The sequence below is a fragment of the Labrus bergylta genome, chromosome 3 (genome assembly GCF_963930695.1).
Source record: "Labrus bergylta chromosome 3, fLabBer1.1, whole genome shotgun sequence".
NCBI classification, from domain to species: Eukaryota; Metazoa; Chordata; class Actinopteri; order Labriformes; family Labridae; genus Labrus; species Labrus bergylta.
Genome location: NC_089197.1, coordinates 27,485,278 through 27,508,102, shown reverse-complemented (window position 1 = coordinate 27,508,102; position 22,825 = coordinate 27,485,278). Strand labels below are relative to the sequence as shown.

The following is a 22,825-nucleotide window of genomic DNA, read 5'->3' as shown; positions in this document are numbered from 1 at the left end:
TATACCAAAGGTCATCCGGCACAGGCAGTAAGCACACACACACAAACACACTCCCACATATAAACAAATAGACGAGAGCCCATTGTCCGCATTGGTGCAACTCTGGTAGAGCTTATTGATAAATTTTCATTGGAAAATGAAACGTTGCTTTCATTGGGAGTACCCACCACCAACTCCCCATGTTTCACATGTGAGATGATCAGAGACATTTTCAGGTTGGAAGACATAGGGAAATGAGGTTTTTCTTTTATCTCTTACATGAAAACAAACATTGGCTTAAGAATATTTTAATGCAGATTTTAACTTTAAAGTTTTCCTCTCGTCCACCAAGTAGAAGATCACAATTTAAAATTCAATGCTTACTTATGTCCAGTGCCAATTAACAAATAAAAATGGAACTTTCCAAAATAAAATAAAACCTAGAATGCAGCCATTTCAAATTGCAATGTAAAAAGTAAAAGCAAAACAAGGGTCATGTAACCATTGCTTTCTTGTCATTAACTGTTTTTTTGGCCCTTTTGACTTCTGCTTTGCTGTTAAAGGTAAGATGAATCCTAAAGAAGACTTTAAACAATGAACACATACAAATGATATGACTTATTTTTTAGTCTAAAAGAAATTTTGGTTTCTGTCCTTCTATCCTCTTAACCCAACAGCAGCATAGCAGCAATCTCTTTATTTATAGCTGCTAGGCTTCCACTGGCCCTGCCTGCCTGTCACAAGACCGAGCAGTGGATCCTCTGACGACAGCAACTGACTGACTGACAGGGAGCAAAAGAAGAACAGCAGAGTAGAGAGGAAGAGAAAGAGGCTGTACAGAAAAGAAAAGACTGCACTCTTAAATGATAACTTGACCTAGGAGAAGTGAACAGAGAAAGAAAGTAAAGTGAAAGAGGTAAAAAAATTACAGACACACTCATCACTAATGAGAGGAAGGTATTTCAAAGGCATCACCATTTTCTCTAAGAACCCAAAACAACAACTCTTGGAATTAACTTACTAACTTCCATTGTTTGTTGTTTTACCTTGGTTTCAAAATGTTCCCTCTACCCTCAAGATATGAAAGAGAAAATACCTCAGTGTCTTTCTTTCTCCCTGTTTACTTCCTCTTTAATCCACCCAAAACAAAAAAGCTGCACTTGCAATTCAACAAATCAGTATCAAAACTATTTTGAGACAAATTATTTAAAAAGAGATTGTCCCTGAAGACGCAAGGTTCCCTTGTTGTTGAATACACATAAAAATTGTATTTTCATTGACATGCTTTATACCATCAGAAAAGTATCTTATTAACCAGCATAGTTCACTGAATTTCTGGACTTTTCAAGGTCTGTTGGACAACCCAACTTGATGTGCTTAATTGAAGACAGAATATACCACTTTGTGATCCAGTAGATGTCGCCTTTGAGCACCAGCATTAAACCAAAACAACTCGCGCTGCATTGTTGTGTTAGCATGCTAATACTTGCGCTCTTTATTTTGCTCGTATCTTCACACTGAATGTACAAAACTACGAAATGACCGTGATCTAGAAACGCTTACGTGACATTCAAAAAGCAGTGAGTACAGTATGTTATTCTTCTTCTCTCTAGTCCCTCAATTAAACAACTTTTATAGGCAAGGGGATGAGCCAGCCGGCCGGCCCGTCTATGTAAACACCCTGTAGATATGACTCAGAAAGCACCACAGTTAGCGGGACTCGGGTGTCACACTCATTGTAGACAGTCATGACTCACAGAGTTATTTTCAGAGGATATACTTTCTGCTACATTTAAGTGTCCTTTAAACTCTGTTGAATCACACTAAGTAAATTTAAAATAATGATAATTCAGTGCAAGGCAGGGCAGTCCCAGGTGCTGACCCAGTAACCAGCTGCTACCATATAAAATTAGGTGCTAATTGCATGCAAATAGGGAGGGCAAATTAGTTGAAAGAAGTTGCAGTCAAAATGTTGCTTCTATGTGCATAAATCTGGTAATGTGTTTCATATATTATTTTCCTCTTTGGGACTTAATTTGTGCATTACATTGTTATGTAACAAAAATTACTTGGAAAGTGAGTTTGTTTATCAAAACTAAAGAATGTAGTGAATTAAATAATGGAGGTTGACCTCTCTATATTAATATTTCATTTTTGACACTATGCTTTGAATATTGTGAAATGTGGTCACCTAACTAACAAGTCAAAAAGTAGAAAGAATTGCAATTTGGCCGCAATGTTAAAACACATTTTTGGCAATAACAAGTCATCAGTTACCCAATATCAAATCAAAAATATAAAAAAAATATACATCTTAAAAAGTCATAAGATTAGAGTCTGGTACTTTGTATTAGATGTCTGTGTTGGCCTGGTTAAAGTAATAAGAGCAGTCTCCAGACTGTCTGTTCCTCACTCTGCTCGGATAACAGATTAGAAATCCTTCTGTTGGGTTGTCTTACATTTAAAATTCTAAGTTCAAGTATAAATCATTTTTGTGTGTCATGTAATTTACACATTTCTTTTCCACTCTCTGTCCTGCAGTTGCTGTATGGTTAATGGTTATTGTCAAGAATTTTATAATAAATATTCAAGATACAATGCAACGAACAATCCATTCATTTGCATACTTTGGCATATTTCTAACAATCATAAACCACGTTTAAGAGAGTGATTACACAGATCACAGATATGGGTCAGACGGGACGACCATGTTACCTGGCCCAGAGCCCTCTCCTTGCCCTCAGATAAGATTAGCTTGCTACCTTAAACCATTCAGTGTGAAAGAAGGGGTGGGTGGTGGGAAACCCCCTGATCTGAGCCAAACACCAGTGACCTTAGGACAGGAGGTCAAGGAGGAGAGAACAGGAAAAGCAAGGAAAGCATAGAGAAGAGAAGAGAAAAGAAGCAAGCAGCGGTACTCTTGTTTTATGAATGGCCTTGATTGCGCACACTCCTCAAGTGTCCATACATCAGACAGCCAATCTGGTTAAATAAAGATCTCTAAGAGGCTTTGCTGTACCTAAGATAATAATAGCTCCTCCTCACTGGGAGATGTTTCTGTGATGTGCAGGATGTTGGATGTTTGTGAAACACGCACCACAAAAACCTTTGCGTTCTCAATGTAGCCACATTGAACAACCTGATGGTGATGGTGGCATCCAACTTGTCTCCTTGACACAAAGCTAAACAGACCTCTGGGCAGACCGTCACACTGCCTTGGATTCTCGCGTTGTGGATAATCCGCACAGACTTTGTTCCTCCTCATCCTACTGTCACTGCACACAAAGTGTGTCAGGGTCCTGTGAGCAGCAATGGCATACAGGCACACATTCTGAGAAAGTGCACTTCACTACTGAGAGAGAGAGGGGGATATGGCTCTTCAGAAGTAGATGAAAGTCCCTTTACTTCAGCAGGTTCCTGCTTTTGCGCCCACAAGCTTTCTGTCTACTTCTTTTGTGTGTTTATGTGCACGTGTGTAAGGGTAAAAAAAGTGTGAGTCGTGGAATATGAATATCTGTGTGTTCCTGTGTTCCTGTGGTTGTACCCCTGTGCCTTTCTGTGTGTTTTTGTGATGATCTACGGGTACTATGTGTGCTCCTCTGTGTGTGTGGATGAATGTTTGTGTATGCGTTCTTACACCCTAACAGGTATTATTGTCTTAGGTTACCCACAAGAACCACCACCACACCGTGCTTCAGCTAGGATGTAACCTTAGCCAGGGTTCCCTTTGTCGTGGTCAAGCAGATTGATTAGAGCGGGCTCTGCTTACATCCCCTGTACAGAAGGCTTTGTGTTCAGTCCAGTCTCTTCTTTCAGCTCTTCTCAAGAGCTGCTGACCAACAGACCACAACAAAAGTGTGCCAAAACATCCCAAGTCTCATGGGATACATTGCATACAAACTCAGATAAGAATTCAATAAACGCATGTTAAAAAAAAAGAATGTCATATTAAGTTTGGTTGATAAAACAAGTTCAAATCGCTTTGTTCCCATGCCAAATTATTTCACATCTTTCTCGAGCATTGTAGACCGTTATGGTCTTTTTACGAAGACAAGCTATTGCCATTAGAAATGTATCAGTCCACTCAATCAACTCATTATTTGTTTTAAAATCAGTTTTTAAGCTCAGAAATAAAGAAGCATACATGCATGCATCTGCCCCTTGTATAAAATCTGTACCTCACTTTTTTATGTATCAAGTTTTCATTTGTATGTAATGGTGCAAAAGGGCAGGGATTTCAGTAGCACTAAAACTGGGGCAGTGACAAGCTGTGACTGACACTAAAGACATCATGAGTATTGCAACAAATAATTTACAACAATTTAACAGAGGCTTCATTCCTCAAAGCGGGCAGTCTGAAATGAATCTGACCTGCTCCTTTGCCGCACGTCATTCCACCACACTCTCTCTTCCTGGTTCCCAACTCTATGTACTGTGTCTCTAATTAAGGCATAAAAAGCACAAAAATAAATATAAAAAAAAAAAGGACTTCACCTTTAAAAAATATATACTTTCACGGAAGGCTGTCAAACTATAAATAATTGTTATTTAATTAACTTTTTTCCTTCTTTCTTTTTTTCCCAACTTTTTTGATTGAGTTTTGTAACATTCAGAGATAAGTCTGTCAGGTTTTACAATAATATAAAAGTAGCTTTAAGTTTTAAAAAAAGAAAAGACAAGAACTAGAACACAACACAACCTAGGTAAAATGTACTATTTTTAACATTTAGGTTGGTATAGTTGCAGCAGGGATTCCCAGGAGCCCTGACATAAGCAAATGTAATTCCTTCCTCCTGGGGCTTCCGGGAACTCTGGGGCTGGCTGGTTGCCTACACTAAACACAGACTCTGTGACGCACATGTACACAGGTATCGTTAGGGTTGACCTACACCTAAACTTTCCTGACTGGGGTTGTGCTAAACCTACTGGTGATCCCTGTAATGTGGGTGGTTGAGTCTGAGAGTTCATGTAGAATTTATTGAGAGCAGTCGTGACAAAAATCTAAATGTAGGGGAGTAAAAGACAGGCCAGATTTAGGTATAATAAATTATACATTTATAATAAAAAATCAAAAAAACTCTACCTCAAGTAAATTAATCATCTGTTACATAATAGCATATATTTCATCTCTGCATTTTTTGCACTACTCATAACTGCACTACTATTATCTTATTTAGCCTTGTATATATATATATCAGTCGTTTTTGCTTATATTATGTTTATATTTAATGTTATTCTTTTGCACATTGAGAGCACAGTTACCAAAGACAAATTCCTTGTGTGTGTCTTAGCATACATCTGACTCTGATTCTGATAAAATGGTATAATGCACACATACAGTTAAATCATGAGAAACAGGTTTATTCTACCAACCAATTTATGGTTTTCCCCTTTTGATCATATTTTAGCGTTACATCAAAAAGCCTTTCTGTGCTGTCACAGAAGATTCACCAGACAGCAGAGGCTTAACAATGGCAGCCTAGACCAATGTTAACATATGCTGGCAGCTAAATTAAGATCCTAATTAACAATCTCATGCAGAGATAGCATTATGGTATTTCATAGAGAGCCAAATTACCACCTGAAGTAAATACCCACCAATGCACAATGATCCCTTTCAAATACAAATCAATACTAATTGCGTTCAGGATGTTTTACTTTGGTACAGAAGATCAGAGAAAGGTTAATACTTTTTTTAAATTGAATAAGAATATTTGAGGGGTATGAAAACACAGAAGCCTTAGTTAACCCTACATTATACCATACTGTTTGTGTGGTGTAATATTACCAAGGCAGCAGCAGCAGTTTAAATCCTATGTTAGTGTCGACACAAAATGTCTTCACAAAATGTTTAAATAAATAAATAAATATAAATAAATACATGATGACCAATTTAGCTATTGTCCAAATCATTTGTCATATCTGTTAGATGTTAGCCTCAGACAAGATGCAAGTAAACATAAGTGTATAAATAACCTAGTATATTTTGTATACTTTGCACATGTAGGCAGGAAAAGTGTCAGATAGATTGTGTATGTATTATTCTTCAATGGACAAAGACAGCTACAGTGCATTAGAAGATTGACCTCCAGGCAATAATAACTCAGAGGAGATAACAAGAGAGGCTACTGCTAGCAGTGGTGACATTTTAAGAATCTGTCAAGGCTGTGCATGTGCCTGAAAAAGTCAACCAGAGAGGAGGAAAGAGAAAGAGGAAAGAAGCCATTGTCTGCCTAAATGTGTGAAAGTAAAAGAGAGTGTGGGAGAAATACAAAGCAAAGAAAGATGGCGAGAAAAGCCTTGACCTTCGCACACAATGGGTTTCAGAGAACATAGTGTGACTAGAGCGTGTACTAAATACCACTGATGAAGGCAAGTGTGTCATCCGAAATCTTCCAACCTGCGGTTCAAAGAGATAGATTATAATAATGTACCATGTCTATCTAGAATATTGCATATCTAAGCATGTAAGAATGACAGTATTAGAGTAGAATGGCTGATAAAGATCTGGTGATGTGGTAGGAAGAAATGCAATGTCCTCACGTAAGTGTTCATCTGTTCTGCTTGGGGGAGGTCCTCATTACACTCCTTTATCGTGCCTATAATCAGGTCAACAAAGAACAACAGGAGAAACTAACAGGACATGATCGAGGATACGAACAGGAAGACATAAATTGCCCAGTCAAAAGCATAGTTGGATTAAGTCCAAAAAAATCCTTCCTTTACATTTTTCCACAGCTCTTCAAGTCCATACATGTTCAACCATGACTGGAATATCTCTACTGCAGATATCCAATTTATGTTTACTCTTTACAGCATAATATGCTAAATTGATTAAAAGGTCATGTTGTAAAAAACTCTTTCCTTTTGTGTAAAACCATTGTCTCTAAAACACATCGGAAGGAAACCATCATCCTTTAACTTGCGCATCAAATTTTTAAAATGACTACTGCAGTCTGGCTTTCCTCTGAGTTTGAGATCACAACTATCACATCTAAAACTTTAAAATGTTGTTTTTAGTCAACGAAAGGCCCCATAACAATCAATATTGATATCTCATTAAAGAATATTTCACACCTGATCAATTTACCCAAAATGGGAGTGGAATAGGTTAAACTGCATGGGGTAGAGGTGCCAATACCAAACATTAGCATGGCTGAAATGTTGCTTTGAGGGACAGCCTAAAATAAAATGGGACTCAATCCATACTAATCCCTGTGTAGCAAGCCCTGCCTTGTAGTAAAAGTGGACCAAAGGAAGAAAGAAAAAAAATAAATCCAAATGCAGGAGTTCAACAGCTTTCTCTCTAGTGTAATGCAGCCTCTGACATGTTGATACAGCGCAGCCATCGGTAGCTTCAGTTACACTAAATTTAAACTAGACAGATGCCACACATAGTTACTCATGCCTCGCCCCGGGAAACAAACGTCTCATTCATCACACTGGGCGCTTGGACCCCTTCGGTTCAGTAGGGTTAGGGGGCAACCTCATGGTGATCTAGCCCCACATGTGGACCTCATGCATGACTGTCTGACCTTTGACCACTCCGTCTTTTACATTTTCATAGAAGTGTAAGTTCCTTTAAGTCTCTAACCTCCCTCCTCTAGACACAGAAAGCTTTCAATATGATTAACAATAAGACAATTGATTTACAATTGGTTCAACACTGGCCAATAGCCTTCTTTTTCTTTTGCAAGTTCGAAAGTTTTATAAATATGGAGTCAATGCAAATCAGCATGTGTCAACACCCTACATATCTATTATATCTCATTTCTAAAATGTTTCACAATGACAACAATACATCTAAACAAACTGAAAAAAAAAAATGTTTATTGCACATTAGCCAAGTGGAAGTCATGTGCATTTAAGTGTATAATGGAAAACGTACAATATAGGAAAGATTACATTTTGGACATACTTAAACATAAAATCTAAGACCTCAAGCAAAATCGACCAAATGCGTCGTTAATAAAAGTTTCCAATCTTGTGTCATTGTTCTAGAGAATGATGAATATCATCTCTGACAGACTTGAGAACAACTTGTACTGTAATGACAGCTGCCTGTCTGAGTGGAGGCACCCCCCCCCCCAATCATAAAAGTCTAGACTACACAAGACACACCTGGCTAGAGTTGGGAGTGCTGACACACTCACCTGGCGATGTAGTACAGAGCATTCTTCCTCTCCTCTCCCCGTTATGATTGCAAAGCGCTCAAGCAGTAAAAAGTTGAAGGCTGCAGACGTGCTAGGACGAGAGGGGTTCGCCTGCACTAAGTACAAACAAGACACTAAAACCTGTGCCTGCCCTCTGCCACTCTCTTTGGGAGCTCAAAATAGTCTACCATGAGAGCTATGTAATTTCAGTCTTTCCCACGATGAGGAATGAGAGGATCATGCTCTTGATTGGGAGGAAGGCAATGACAACAACATAAACGAGGGTAGAGCACTTTTCTTGACTCGCTTGCTCACTTTGATTAGATTATGAAAAAAAAATGTGCTTTGACATATCCTCATATCATGGCGTAACACAGACAATCACACAGGTACAGGAAATGTCAAAGCATATTAACAGAATAAAAGTTAAACCTGACTAGTCACAAAGTGGTTGTGGTGACTGCTGGCATCTGGAGATTTCATTAGCCTACATCAGTCTCTCTGATGTCACTGGTGGTCTCTTTCATATCCTGAGACAGCAGTGAGAAAGGAAGGAAGACTCAGTCGTCCTGGTGGTGGGTCTAAAATTCTCTGTGCTGATATGGTGGCAGCCAATGAACCACAAAGACTTGTTTCAGTTTGTGTGAAAACAAAGAGCAAAAGTCAAAGTATACGGAATAAAAGAGAAAAAAGGTCTCGAGACAAGGGGAGTTGTGAACAAATGTGCTGCTACCTTCACCAGCAGCTAGAGAGCATTGTGTCCCCCCCCCCTCTCATTTAATTTCACCCTGCCATCTGAACCCCACATGGCATGTCTGGGCAGAGATCCAGACACCTCCGCTATGGATCTAATACTCTGCCACCCATAAAGGGCACTTACCATCTCCAACACCCAATGAGACCATTGCCCATGAACCTAACTACTCACTCCAAAACCTATTCTACCACTCCCACCATGGGGCAGTGATCACTGATTTTGAGACTCCTTAACAATTTAACAACTTAAGTCTTTATAGATACCACTATCAGTACATTTATATTATCTCGTGGCAAGATGAGACGACAACATGTTTTAACAGAAGCGATGATATATAACGGACATCACCAAATATCGGTCCGAATCCGAACCCAGATGCTGTCCTATTTGGACCCAGGCTTATTTTGATTAGCGCTTCTATTTTAAACAGTGCAGCAAAGGCTGCTTTTACGGTAGTCCGTTTTAAATGGCGCCGCTTTTCTTGCCTTTAAGGTAGTGATTTCAGCAGTATAATACTGGAGCCAGGAAAGTCACAGACCAATACATTTATCCAAAATCATCACAAGTAAAGTGATGCTACTCAGCCAATCAAATCTTTTACTTGGACCAGGCATTGTGAGTGAACACAGTGAGTGAGAATACAGAAACACACGGAGGAGTCAGCGGAGAGAAAAGTCTCAGAAACACAGTGGAGAAACTAAATGAGTTGGGGAAAAGAAGATAGTGCTCTAAGGTTAGAAAAGACAAATGGACAGACTCTTATATGTTCATTCTATTTTTCTACAAACGATCATTAAATGCGGCAGTGTCAAACCTCAGTACAAGCAAAGCACAAATGTTTTCAGCAATCATACCAACTCAAATCCGATCTGAGGTCATCAAATAAATTAACGAAGAGCCCAATAAGATTGATCCACCAGAATCCTCCTTACACACTGACCAACAAAGTTCTTTTAAAGTTGTTTTAGTTTTGGTCCACATAGAAACCCTTTGACTGACTCAGGTGTTGTCTGACACAATTTAAAAAATTTAACAGCTGAATATGAAGCTCATTTCTCTCACTTGAGAAAAAGTGTGAGAGTATACTCACTAGGCAATTGGTACTGTGCCCAAGCACGCTTCATCCCTAAACTTCCTTGGCCCTGGCAGGCTTGGAAGAGGTGTGCTCCGGCATGGTGCAGTTCATGCACGAGCACAAGCACGAGCACACAACGGGGATAGCCTTTATTATGGATAAATCCTGCAGTGTTATAGCTGTGACTAAAATGACTCAAAATAAGCCACAAACTCAGTAAAGTAGCTGTCATGTTCTCTGTGTTGTTCTCCAATGTGTGGACATGGACACAGCCGTGCGTCACTCTTATTTATTTATTTTACTTGAAAAGAAAAAATCCTTAATTAAATTCCACTCATCGCCATAGTATTTCAATGATGGAAGACAATTTGAATGTTATTAAATACATTTCATGTACATGTTAAATTAATACTAAAAGCAGTAAGTGAGAGAATATGTTGTTTGGTGATTCATGTTTTCTTCAACACAAGCTTGAAGAAAACATTTCCCAGGAATTAATTTTAGAAGGGAACAATTTTAAGGACTTGGTTGAACTTTAACTATACAATTACTTATTAATAGGGTGAATGTGGCTCAGTGGTAGGGTTGGTCGTTCAGGTCCTGCAGTCTACAAGTTGAAACACTAAACCCCAGTCCCAGTTAGTAAATTAGTATGGATGGAATTGGTAAACGATACTGATGGGCATTTTACATAGCGTCTTCTACCATCAGTGCATGAATGGGTGAATGTGACATGGAGTGTAAAAGCGCTTAGATTGGTCAGAAGACTGGAAAAGCGATACATATGTAAAATCCATTAACAAAAAGGTTTTGTCAACAAAATATCAAAATAAATAAAATCTGCCATTCTGCAATATTTTGGTCAAATCTGACCTGTCGCTCCTTCCTCGCATGTCAAACCCCACTCTCTCCCTGATTTCTCTCTTTCTCTTCAACCACTGAAGCTACGCCGAGACATAAGGCCTGCAGCCGGGGCCGGCTCGAGCTGGGGCGGACTGGAGGTGTCGGTACTCTCACTGTTTGCCTATCAACACAGAGTCTGTTTTCTGCCAGGAATTTCCAAGATGCCAGTTCCTTCTGGAAGAAATCTCGGAATCAGTTGAGGAGGACATATGTGTTGTAGTAAATATGTCTGTAAATAGAGGGATTTGGTGTCTTTCATCCACATGAGCCAAAAAGACACTTTCTGCCTTTTCTCAGCCAAGAAGGCACCAACTTCAAAATTTACTTCACATTTCTACATATATGACCCAATGTCAATACAGATTCATGTTTCAACAGGTGAAGTATCCCTTTAAGTAAAAAACTAATTATAGTGATAGCAGGAAGGGAGATAGATCATCTCGTGGGCAATCTACATTGACATTTAATGAGAGAGAGAGCGGCGCACTGCGTTGTCTGTTGATGAGCTTGTCTCAACAGAAACAATCTGTTTGTGCTTTAAAGAAATAAAGTGATGATCAAAGTAGGCTGGAAGTTTCAGCAGCACCTCCTGCTATTTCTATGTTTGATTCTAGGATTAGATTCTAGAATTTGTACTGTTAATGTATGCACTTAATCTTCTAACTCCACGGTCAACATTTATCCACAATAAACCCAGCCCATCAGCTCAAATCCAAAGCAAGTATTAAGTAAAATTAATGTGAGTGAATAAATAAATACCAAGTATAATAATAAAACTTCTTATTAGATGTAACCAAAGAGTAAACCCAAATGATTTACTCATTAGATAGTTTTTTTTGAGAAGCTTTTAAAATCTTTAATCGATTTACCGAATAGAGATTAAGATGACCCAATCAAACTTGCTGGTTAGGCTGATTTCAAGGGGGTGTTGTTCTTCTATTCAGTCGGCACTGGGCATAATCAGGGGAAAACCCTTACAGTAGGCTTGCCTAATGCCTCTGAATAGAACAGTGGAGTATTTCACGTCAAAGAGTTGACTGTTTCCTGAGCAACAAGAAAACAGAGCAAAAGAAGGAAAGGACAGACAGCCATTTGGACAGACAAAAGAAAGGAAAATGAAAGAAAAACACTTTGAATCATATTCACATATGCAAGTAAAACATTCAGGATTCAAACTGCAATAAGCACAGAAGTGTACAGGAAGCCAGTATTTACAAGATCACTTTGGGAAAAAAAAAAGATTTAGCAATCCGCTTGGTCTCCACTCATTTTCACACACTAATAGTTTGAAGAATTTGTTGCATGCTTGTAAAAGTTAAAGCAAAATGTATCTACTAGAAGCTGAATGGATGAAAACCCTGACAGATATTGACTGTAGAGGTTTTCCTGTTTGTAACAAAAACAAGCCCCGACTTGATCCTTGCCTTCAGAGAATGAGACTTAACTCAGAAGTTTGCTCGCTGTAACTCAGGCAGTCTAATCCTGTATTCCTGTAGTTATTAATTCAGACAAGCTGCCCCCTGTAATGCCAAGTCATACAGTTCAGACCAGATTTAAACCTCTTGCACAGTGGTGCCTTTTTCTTAGGCTTAGTTAACTAGGCTTAGTTTTTTTCCTCATTCCATCTCTGATTCAAACTTCTTTTTAGAACTGAAAGAGAAACAATCAGAATTGCACAAGCCAAACCTCAAGGAGAGAGTACATTGCCAGAGTTACATGAATAGGGACAGAGCTGGAGAACTCAACCATAGTTTAGGTCAAAAGACAGAACCAAAAGAAAAGAGTGAACGAGAAATACCAATAACAAATCAGCTTATTTACACATTTGTGGGTTTAAATACAGATTTTTACTTGGTTTTGTCTGTAATAACTCAACAAGTGTATAATCTAAAAAATGCTGTCACTTATAGATTATACATTAATTTGTTTAAAACATTAAATATGAAAAGGTCTCTATCATTTGCAGGAGTGACTCCATATTTAAGATAACTGAACTGCAGACACTTCAGCCACTTCCAATGTTTCTGCACTGCAGCACCACCGCATCTTAAACACAGCCTCTGTATATGTAATCAGCAAGTTCATTTAAAAAATCAGTAAAATCAGTTAACTGACCAATAATATAATAGACCCATAAAAAAGTCCTTCTCACAAGATGTTGATATTAGTATGCCTTAAACCTGTAATTATGGTAAAAATTAAATATTTCATTTGTACCTGCTCTTTCAATAACGTCACTGGATATGTAATACACTTATAGTGCAAAAACATTTACGATCCAAAAAATATATATTTTATATGCATTACATCAACTGGAAACTTTGAAATACCTTCGGATTTCAGTCATTCGTGCATACTTACATTCTTAAAGTTTTACAGTCTAGTTTCCATTTATAGTGTTTCCAAAGTTTAATAGACAATATAGTCAAAGTAGACGTCATCATGTATTCACTATACCAACTTTCTTCAACTATAATAATCAATGAGTCTTATATACAGCTAAAATAAAAAGTATTTCAATAGCAAACCAAGTGCTACACTTCAAGGGCTAATGTAATTTTTGAGTTAAAAGACTTCATGACTTGTCTTCCTTCCTACCTGTTTAAACTTGTGACAAAATTTAATTTGCTAACAGCTACCTGCAGAACTTGCTTCCAAGCTTTTTACTACAACATATGGGCCCATTGTTGAATGAAATTTGAATCTGAGAGTAAACTTGTTTAGATCTTTGCTTAAAAATCATTATGATGATAACCACACTAATTATAACATTTTTACAAAAATTATTACATCAATATTTATCTGTACTCTAATCTAAAAAAATATTTTCCAATTAAACCATTTTTTTCATTTGAAGGGGCAGATAGGAGCAAATGTTTTGAAATCATGCTGACTTTGTTAAAGTTACACGAACATGACTGTTTACAAACATACTAACTACCATGTAACGATGAATTGCATCGATACATTTTATAACCCAAAGCCCTTTTGACAACAATTGACTGATTATTACAGTAAACATTATTTTTAAAGTGAAATAAAACAGTAGGCTCTGTTTTCTATAATTTTGACAGATTTGACAACATTAACATGTGCCTGTAACATTAACACTGGTCTCTCTCTCTCTCTCTCGGCTATATTTCACCAGAGTTACAAAGTTTTCACTACACAGCTGCAAAGCAAACTGCTGCTAAATTGTATGAAGCTTTTTTTTTTTTTTTTTTGCTTAAACTGCATGAAAACACAATTAAATTAGCACATGGCAATAACAGCACTAGTGCTACTCTGTTAGCATGTCGAGCTAATGACAGCTGGTGTTGTGGACACTAGCTGGGAGACCACGATAGGAAGTATTTTTAATATCTCCATTTCTGAAGTATAAAAAAAAACCTCTTGTAGGAGCCGGTTCCTCTTTCATTGAACACATACAGTTTTGAAATGTGGGGTTTGAAAGCTGCCGTGCAAAAATGAAGCCAATAGTAGGTAACTAAACTGAAAAAGTTATGTTTACCATATTGCATATAGTTACATGACGTTTGTGCGAAAACACAGCAAGAAGCAAAAGGACATAAACTAACCTGCGGGGCCTAGCGGCTGCTGCTGCCCGTCCTCTCCGAATATCAGTCTGAAATCCAGCTCCTCATTCCCGGGGCAGTTTGCAGTAGTCATCGGGTTTGACAGCTCGGGCTTCACCCCGCCACTCGACCTACCGTCGACCGCTGGAGCACTTTATGCTCTGCACAAAATGTCACAACATTTACCGACTGACACAACGCCTAAGTTCAACTTTAGTTCAGTTTAAAAGCGTGAAGCGTGCGAGCTATAGTTTTCCTCTCGTTTAAAACAATCCAAAATAAAAAAAGACTCCTCCACTGGCGTCAACTTGAGGGAAAGTCGCCGGCCCCCCCTCGGGCTCTCCTCTCACTAGTTCTCTCACCGAGTCAACAACAAAGAAGCGCTTTCTCTTCCAGTGTTTAATGTTCGCCAAAATGTCCTGTTCCCCGTCTCATTCCCTCTATCTCTCCGGTTCACTATCTCTCTCTCTCTCTCTCTCTCCCTCTCTCTCTCTCTCTCTCTCTCTCCGGAGCTCCTATCCCAACTTTTACTAACCCCGCGTGACAAGGCACTTACAGCGGTGACGTAAGCAGACACAACACAGCACACACACACAAATGCACAGACACAGACACGCATACACACGCAGGTCCTTGTCTATGGAGTAAACATTTTCATGAAGATTTGCCGATTTATTGGATACAATTGTACGTTTTTGATGGTTTTATTTGTTCTGCTTTTAACCTATGCCATTATGGTACCAGTGGGTAAAATAAAAAGGAATCACAATAAAATTCACCTTTCTGATGATGTTCTTCAACTCTGAATAAAACATTTGTTTTTGCTCACAAAAAATAAAAAATAAAACAAATTAAAACTAATGTCCCAAATCCTTTTGAACTTGCAGCAGCACCTTACTCTATTTAATTGGCACTCTATTCCATCCCAACCACCCACCATTAAAATTACATCCGATTGTGCCTGGCTCTTAACCCTACGTCTTTGTTTGGTTCCAATCCAAGACAGGATTGGTAGGCATAATGACATGATGCACTTTTTACCTTTATATCCCTTGAGCCTTTCAGCACAGAGGCCCATTCATTTCTAATCAGTTAATTCAGGCCTGTAGTTGGAGCTATATAAGGGAAATCAAGACATTGTCACGATGGATGGTTTAATAATGTTGTACATGGTTGAAAAGTGCCTCATAAAAGTGAATGAAAACAATGGTATTCATGCAGTACCTGCAGTATGGGGTTGAGAGAAGTGTTATCACTCTAAAATGTTATCTAAATGCTCTCTTAAATTTTAAATGTGTGAAGTGTTTTTACTGGATGTAAATTTATACCAGAACTCTGTACAAAATGTTAACTAACTGTTTTATTACAGTTGAGAAGATGAACAATTTTGACCCAACCATTTGAAAATGTGTAAAGTATATGGCCAGTCACATATGTGTACTCTTTAGACCTGTATACAAAATAGACAATAGTGTTAAAAATGATCTGACATTGTTGTTGTGAGTCATTTTTCTTCATATGCATATTATCTACTCATTCTTGATATTCTTGCTCTGAGGAACTCCTTTCTGCCATTGGCTTAGATAAATCACAATTCAATTCTAAGGCAATATTAAGAGAGATTTGGTAGGCTACTAATTCTCCTACTAGAATAAAGCAATGGTAAATCGGTCTGAACGTGGGCTGTTCCCATCCCTTTAACCCCTGTGTCACTGTCCAACCCATCAATCTCCTAAGGTTAATCTTTATTGGGTAAGCAAATCAGAGGTTGGTGTCCTCTAAGCTTTGATGTGTTGCTGCTTTGATGATCTTTCTGCTACAGAGAAGCAAAAAGTTAAAAAATGTAAAACAAACAAAAAAAAGATTAAAATAAAAAACACGCACTAACTCATACAAGATATCTTTTTTTTTACTTTTTGCCCATATTTTGACTATAATTGGATAAGTAATGCGGGTATTGGAGATCAAAACAGTTAAGCTATAAGGACACATTTTCCATCTATTTACAATCTTCATTTGTGTGAAACATGAAGGAAACCCTCAAAGTCTTAATGTGTTGTCTCTAGCTTATGCAACATACACAGACACACAAAAACCTGATCAAAAATATGTGCAGCCAGTGTTTAATGTTTCACTGAAGCTGTGATAAGAAGAGTCATAAAAAAATCTATTTTTAAAATGTGCTATACCGATGCTATTCTACCAGTCATACTGAATATTAAGGACATTTAAACATTATTTTAGACTTTTAAGGTCAACTTGTATAAAAAAAAGAAGCAAGTAGATATCTTACTTGTGTAAACATACTATATTTTTTTATATACTAAAGCAAAGCGTGTACAGCAACATGCAAGACGCCTCTAAGACTGAGACCATTCATTTTATGCAGAAAATAATTTATGCACAAGCACATTTTGATGACAGTCACTCCATCCCCAGCACACAATGCATGCACAGAAGACAGCAGCCTCTCATTTTTCTGACACAGCCACCATACATATACTTTGGCTAGAAGCGTGTGGGCGTACAGACAGACGCTCAGCTCACAAATGCATCTAAAAGCATCAATATCACATTTCCTGTGGTCTTTATTTCCAAGCAAAAGCAAAGGGTTGAAGCCTTTTTCACTTTTATGCCATCTTGAAGAAATTCTGGCTACCCAGACATGTTGCTCGTCTCAGAGTTGTTGTCTTAACTATCTAAATACACCAGAGTCCTAAATATATAACAAATGCAACAAAAACAAAATATTTGTTTAGCCATTTAAGTCATGAAGTGAGCAAATAAAAATGTAATTAAATATTTTGACATTATTCCTATTCACTCAGAAAGGTTTAAAACGTCTCTGGGAGAACAAGAACAGAGTAGTGTAATCAAAATGGTTAGCTGAACTAAAATAGGTCTTCAAACTGGAAGTTTTTCTTGTTTTGAAACCCAAGAGCAAAATGCGTTATGCTAAATTTGTGCAACCTTTTCAGTCAGTCACATGGGATTTTTGCAAAAAGTAATTCCATACCTAAGAATAAAACCAACTCCAGTCTGTAGAGGTACTTTGAAAGAGCAGACTATTTCATTTGTACTAAAATGTTTTTTATTGACTATTACAATGTTAAGCTTTATTTAAGCAGGGGAAACAGAAAGAATACAAAGGAGAAGCAAACAATTGAATTAAAATTAAAATATCCTTAAAACATCCCTGAGTGACAAAAAGCTGAGAGGAAAAGTAAAATTACTGATGAGAGAGATGAGTGTACATTCACGTTTGTTGTAAATACATTCTGAGCACTTTTTTATTTAAAAAAAAAGGCTTCATCATATTGCTATGTGGCAGTCACATGACTTAAATGAACTTTCTCCTGTGCAGACCCACCCGAGTCTAATTCAGATTACCTGTGGGACTTATCTCTGCAGATGACCTTTGAAGGGAGAAGATAAAAAGGACAAATTGTGTGGGAGGTTGCAGATGTGGTTTGTGATATTATGTTCTTGTTAAGAAAGTTAAGAACAAAAAAAAACTGCATCTGCCCCCACACTGGTCCCATTTGAAAAAAGTGTCACTCTTTCAAGGATTGGGGTTTGCACACACTGCAGAAATGCAACACAGCACCTTGGCAACACACGCAACATTCACTAAATGTCAACAAAGATCATATTGCGCACATCTCTCTATCAGAATGTCAGCTGATAAAGAGTTATGGTGCACTTGTGCAACTGCTCTGGAGTAAGTATTTTTTTTTTATTATGTTCTTTCTCCAACATCAAACAAACATTCTTCAAAAAAATATTTAACAAATGAAAGTTTTGATTTTTCTGTTCAAGACTAAAAGCCAACAGTGGGGCTGTCTTAATAATATTGCTGAGTAAAATGGTGAAACGTGATGCATTTTTTTATTCTCCAAAAAAATGTATCCAAGCTGAACAATAGCTTATGTTTTATTTTCCATAAAAAGGAGCGTGAAATACCAGACTTGTGAGAGCATTCAAAAAATTGCTATCACAAATCTGATTAAAATTTCAGTTATAATGTCCCTTGTTGATTTATGCTGCCCTCTATCGTTCAGAATCTGTAACTACATCTTGACTTAGTATAATAAGTAAATTGGACAATGCTTCCTTTGGACAATCACAAGCCCAGAGTCACATTCAAAATACTTGAGCAGTGGGGATGTCACTATTATAATGTATTTTTATTACATTGTTTACCTAATATAAAAAATCACATATAGAGGCAACCAGTGTATGCCCTCCTCAGTTTATGTGAGGAGGAGAGAGTAACTATAGATCCCAATTCACAGGGACTCTGGCTGCCGCAGCCTTAGTTTGCCTAACATGTGACAGACAGAGTCTATTAATGAAAGTGTGTGTAATGTGTTAAAGCTACAGTAAATCAATCAATGAGCCAGTTTATGCACCACAGGGAAAGGCCAGATCAATACTAACACTGCTGTAGACAGCTGATCTGCTTTCTGTGCTGGTTATAAATGTAATGTAATTTGTTATTAATAATATGATGGGATTATAAAATACCCGACCCAAAGTCAGTGCAAGACAAACTTCCTTGCAGGCTTTTGGAGGAGACTGTGCAAAACAGTAGAGAATGTCCCCTTTTGGACCCCCCCCCCCCAACTCTGGATGCATGCCTACTAGATTAGTTTCCTTTTTATTAGCTTTCACCCCCAGCAGCAAATTAGAAACACTGGATTATCCCTCTTAAGTAGCAAATAAAACGTTGCCGCCTGTCTTTTGCCTGTAAGAGGTAAACCAATAATTAAGAATATACTCTGTTGACACGCCTAAAAAGAGAAATAATTCCTTTATTCCTTGATTGACCGGATCTCAGAGTCATGTGAACAGATATCGACAGTCACAGTTGTGTCGATGACTGAGCTCTTTCTCACCCCTCTCTAATCCATTACAACCTCTGGCATAACTGTAGCGCAGGCCGTGCTGATTCACCAGGGTAGTGATCAGCTGATTGATTAGTTTTATTACAGGCATACAATACAATAGCTCAAAATGAAGTGATGATCAAGGTTAAAGAGGTGATTTATCTGGGGATAAAAAAAAAATGTAATGTAAGGTCATATGTAATATGGGCCTACATCAGTGTGAATGTGAATTCTGAAACAACCACAACAAGCAACACAGTTTTTAGTAAAAACTACATTACATTTGTCAACAAGGAGGTTTTGTAAATGAATCATGTGTTTCTTTTGCAGCAATTCGTTTTTTGTTTTTTTTAATGAATGTATTACATCTGTGTGTATAGACTGACACATATAGCCTATATATAAATATTATGAATTATTTCATCATAAATATAACTGACTTTTTATTTTTACTTGTTCTTTATTAATGTTTTCAGATCGATGTAACATTTACATAACACGTCACCGTCCACCCCCCCCCCCCCCACACACACACACACACACACACACACACACACACACACACACACTGACGTCATCCACATTCGACAAAGAAGCATGGCGACACAGCTGTCAAGAGAAGCTGAATGCGAACAGATTTGCTGTGTTTTTTGAACATTTAAGGTCACTTACGCTTCCAGGTGTGTAACGGTATCTCATTCTCATGGTTTAGTCGTATAGTAACGTTTTTTTTTTTGAACTTGCTATCAGACTTTAAGCGGCTTAAAGACAGCTAAAGACGAACATGCATTCTCTAAAGGTCGGTTATTTGGCGCTGGCTTCGTCGAGAGCGTCGTGCTCACGCAGGCTTTTCAGTCCTGAGTTTATCAAGTCGTCGGCTTGCTGTCGTTGTTCTGATGGTCAGGCTCGTTTCGGTCATACAGTGGCCAAGCCGGAAGAGACTCAAGTCATTCGTGTCCCTCGCTACTTGCAGAAGCAGGTTGAGAACGTGAAACAAACGCGGGGCAAAAACAAGATCAACACCATCAAAGCTGGCAAGCTCCTGGTCCAGAGCAAGAATCCAGCTCTGAACCAGTCTGCAGGATACATACTTGGAAAATTTGAGCAGCCTGTTCTCTCCTCAAAAGGATGGAAACATACCAAATCCTTTGGGGACTATTTCATCATCAACAACACCAAGACTACTGCACCCTTTGTTGGTGAAAACCAGAAGGAGGACATTGAAGAGGAGACATTTAAAAAACTCCACATCTGCAAGGAGCTGCTGGACGCTTTGGAGAGAATAAATATTACCCATCCAACCACTGTACAGCTGCAGACCATCCCAAAGGTCATGAAAGGTCACAATATTCTCTGTGCGGCTGAAACAGGCAGTGGTAAAACACTGAGTTACCTCTTGCCTATTGTTCATAGACTGCAGGCTGTCAAGAAATCAGAGATGGATTCTGAGAACGCGCACAAGATTCGCACTGTGGTGCTCGTGCCTTCCAGGGAGCTAGCTGAGCAAGTAGCAGCTGTGTCCAGGACTCTTTGTGCTCCGTTCGGTTTCCTGACACGGACTGTGGGTGGTGGGCGAGGTGTAGGACACATCAAGATGGTCTTCAAGAGGGATCAGCCTGAAATTGTAGTGGCTACCCCAGGCGCCCTGGTAAAGGCCCTGCGGAGAGGCTGCCTGGACCTGAGTGAGCTGAGCTTCTTTGTGGTGGACGAGGCCGACACCATGTTTGACCCTAGCTTTTGTGATATGCTGCAGGACATCCTACTCCACACAAACATTGCCAGTGATCCTAAGGAAACGCGAGGTCCTGGCCACAAAGCGCAGCTGCTGGTCGTAGGGGCCACCTTTCCTGGCGGTGTCGGAGAAGCGCTCAACAAAGTGACAGACCTGGGCAGCATTGTGGTTATCAAGAGCAAGATGCTTCACTTCCTCATGCCTCACGTGAAGCAGACTTTCCTGAAGGTGAAGGGTGTTGACAAGATCCTGGAGCTCCACCAAGCCCTGAAGCTGCTGCAACAGAAAAAAGGAGTGCTGGAGGGTTCTGTTGTGGTGTTCTGCAACAAGTCCACCACTGTGAATTGGCTGGGGTACTCACTGGAGGAGATGGGGGTACAGCATGCACGTCTGCAAGGGGAAATGCCTGCTGCAGTACGTGCAGGAATCTTCCGCTCCTTTCAGAAGGGCTTGGTTGAAGTGCTGATATGCACAGATATTGCCTCGCGAGGCCTGGACACGTCTAAGGTGCATCTGGTTGTCAACTATGATTTCCCAGAATCCCACACAGACTATATCCACAGAGCAGGGAGGGTGGGAAGAGCAGGAGGGGTGGAGGATGGGGAGGTGTTAAGCTTTGTTGCTCATCCGTGGGATGTGGAGTTGGTACAAAAGATCGAGACGGCTGCACGCAGGAGAACTAGTTTGCCAGGGATGGAATCTGATATACATGAGCCAAAACCAAAGATAGTGGAAGAAAAGGAGGAGAAGACTTTTGAATAATTGTCAAACTTGTTACGGTTTCAGAAGTGTTGGAAAGTCAAACTAATTAAATTGTAAGAAAGATATGATCCAATAGGAATGTAATAAGCAATGTTTGTCTGTGCACTCAGACTTAGAAATATCTTGTTTTTATGAAGGGATCATGATACAATTCCCCAGCTGTACTTGGTTTTAAAAATGGATGAAAATAAGTAAAAAGGTACAATTTTTACTTTGTTCAAACATTTCAACATGTTATCAGAAAAACAAGTAACATGTTGCTTTATGGTCAAACTGCAGCCTGGATGAACTTCTTGTAAAAGTACTTATTGCTAATTTTCATTAAGTATAATTTAAAGCTTTTCCACTAGTGGAAATATGGACAACACTTTCATGTGTTTTTGATTTAATTTAATTTTGTTTTGTTGTTTAAATGTTATGGCCTGTGCTTCCTGGTAATAATAATGTTTTTGATTTGTACAAACAAAATGCTCAGCAGGTTCCATTATTTTCAATTACCTGATGCAATATATTTGTTTAAATATGATTCATTTTCAAAATAAACTGCACGTGTATCATTCTCACTTTGTCTCATTCAACAAAACGCTATTATTCTGCAATAAAGTGTTTGATTCATTCACTCAAAATAAAGAGGTGTAAAAGCCTTTTATTATTATTATTTTTATTTTTTTAGAATAACCAGATTTAAAATGTAATGTGTACTGCTTTGACTTCTCTCCTGATGCAACAATATTTTGAGCACTACAAATGACAACCTAAAAGCACATGATTATTGAAATACAAATCTTTTTTGGTGGGTGAAAAGTAATTGTGATGACAGGGGGTCATTGAAGGGAACTTAGCTGTGGATTTATAATATACCTGTATATTTACCCCACCTAACCAAATTCCATCGCGGACATGTCTTTAAAATCAAGACAGTTGGCACCTCAGTCATTGACAAAATACACTGAAACTACAGTATCACGGAAAAATGTTTTACATTGTTTTAGCTTCTTCT

At 38.5% G+C, this 22,825-nt stretch overlaps 2 protein-coding genes across 4 annotated transcripts in view; one reads left to right on the top strand and one right to left on the bottom strand.

The window, feature by feature from the left end:
* The window catches only part of nfatc3a (nuclear factor of activated T cells 3a), a 54,510-nt gene extending 39,545 nt beyond the window's left edge, over positions 1-14,965 (bottom strand). Inside the window, exon 1 of one of the 3 annotated variants that reach the window (XM_020638689.3) lies at positions 14,446-14,965. In XM_020638689.3, the coding sequence (XP_020494345.1) occupies positions 14,446-14,536 (91 nt within the window). In that variant the 5' untranslated portion in view covers positions 14,537-14,965. Of the gene's footprint in view, positions 1-8,100; positions 8,283-14,445 lie in introns of those variants that run through there. The other 2 variants (XM_065953084.1, XM_065953085.1) reach the window with 2 other exon arrangements.
* Positions 14,966-19,906: 4,941 nt separating this feature from the next.
* On the top strand, positions 19,907-22,384 carry ddx28 (DEAD (Asp-Glu-Ala-Asp) box polypeptide 28). The gene has a single exon (XM_020645767.3). It carries the CDS (start codon positions 20,116-20,118, stop codon positions 21,823-21,825), a length of 1,710 nt encoding a protein of 569 aa, XP_020501423.1. The 5' UTR covers positions 19,907-20,115; the 3' UTR covers positions 21,826-22,384.
* The last annotated feature ends 441 nt before the right edge of the window (positions 22,385-22,825 follow it).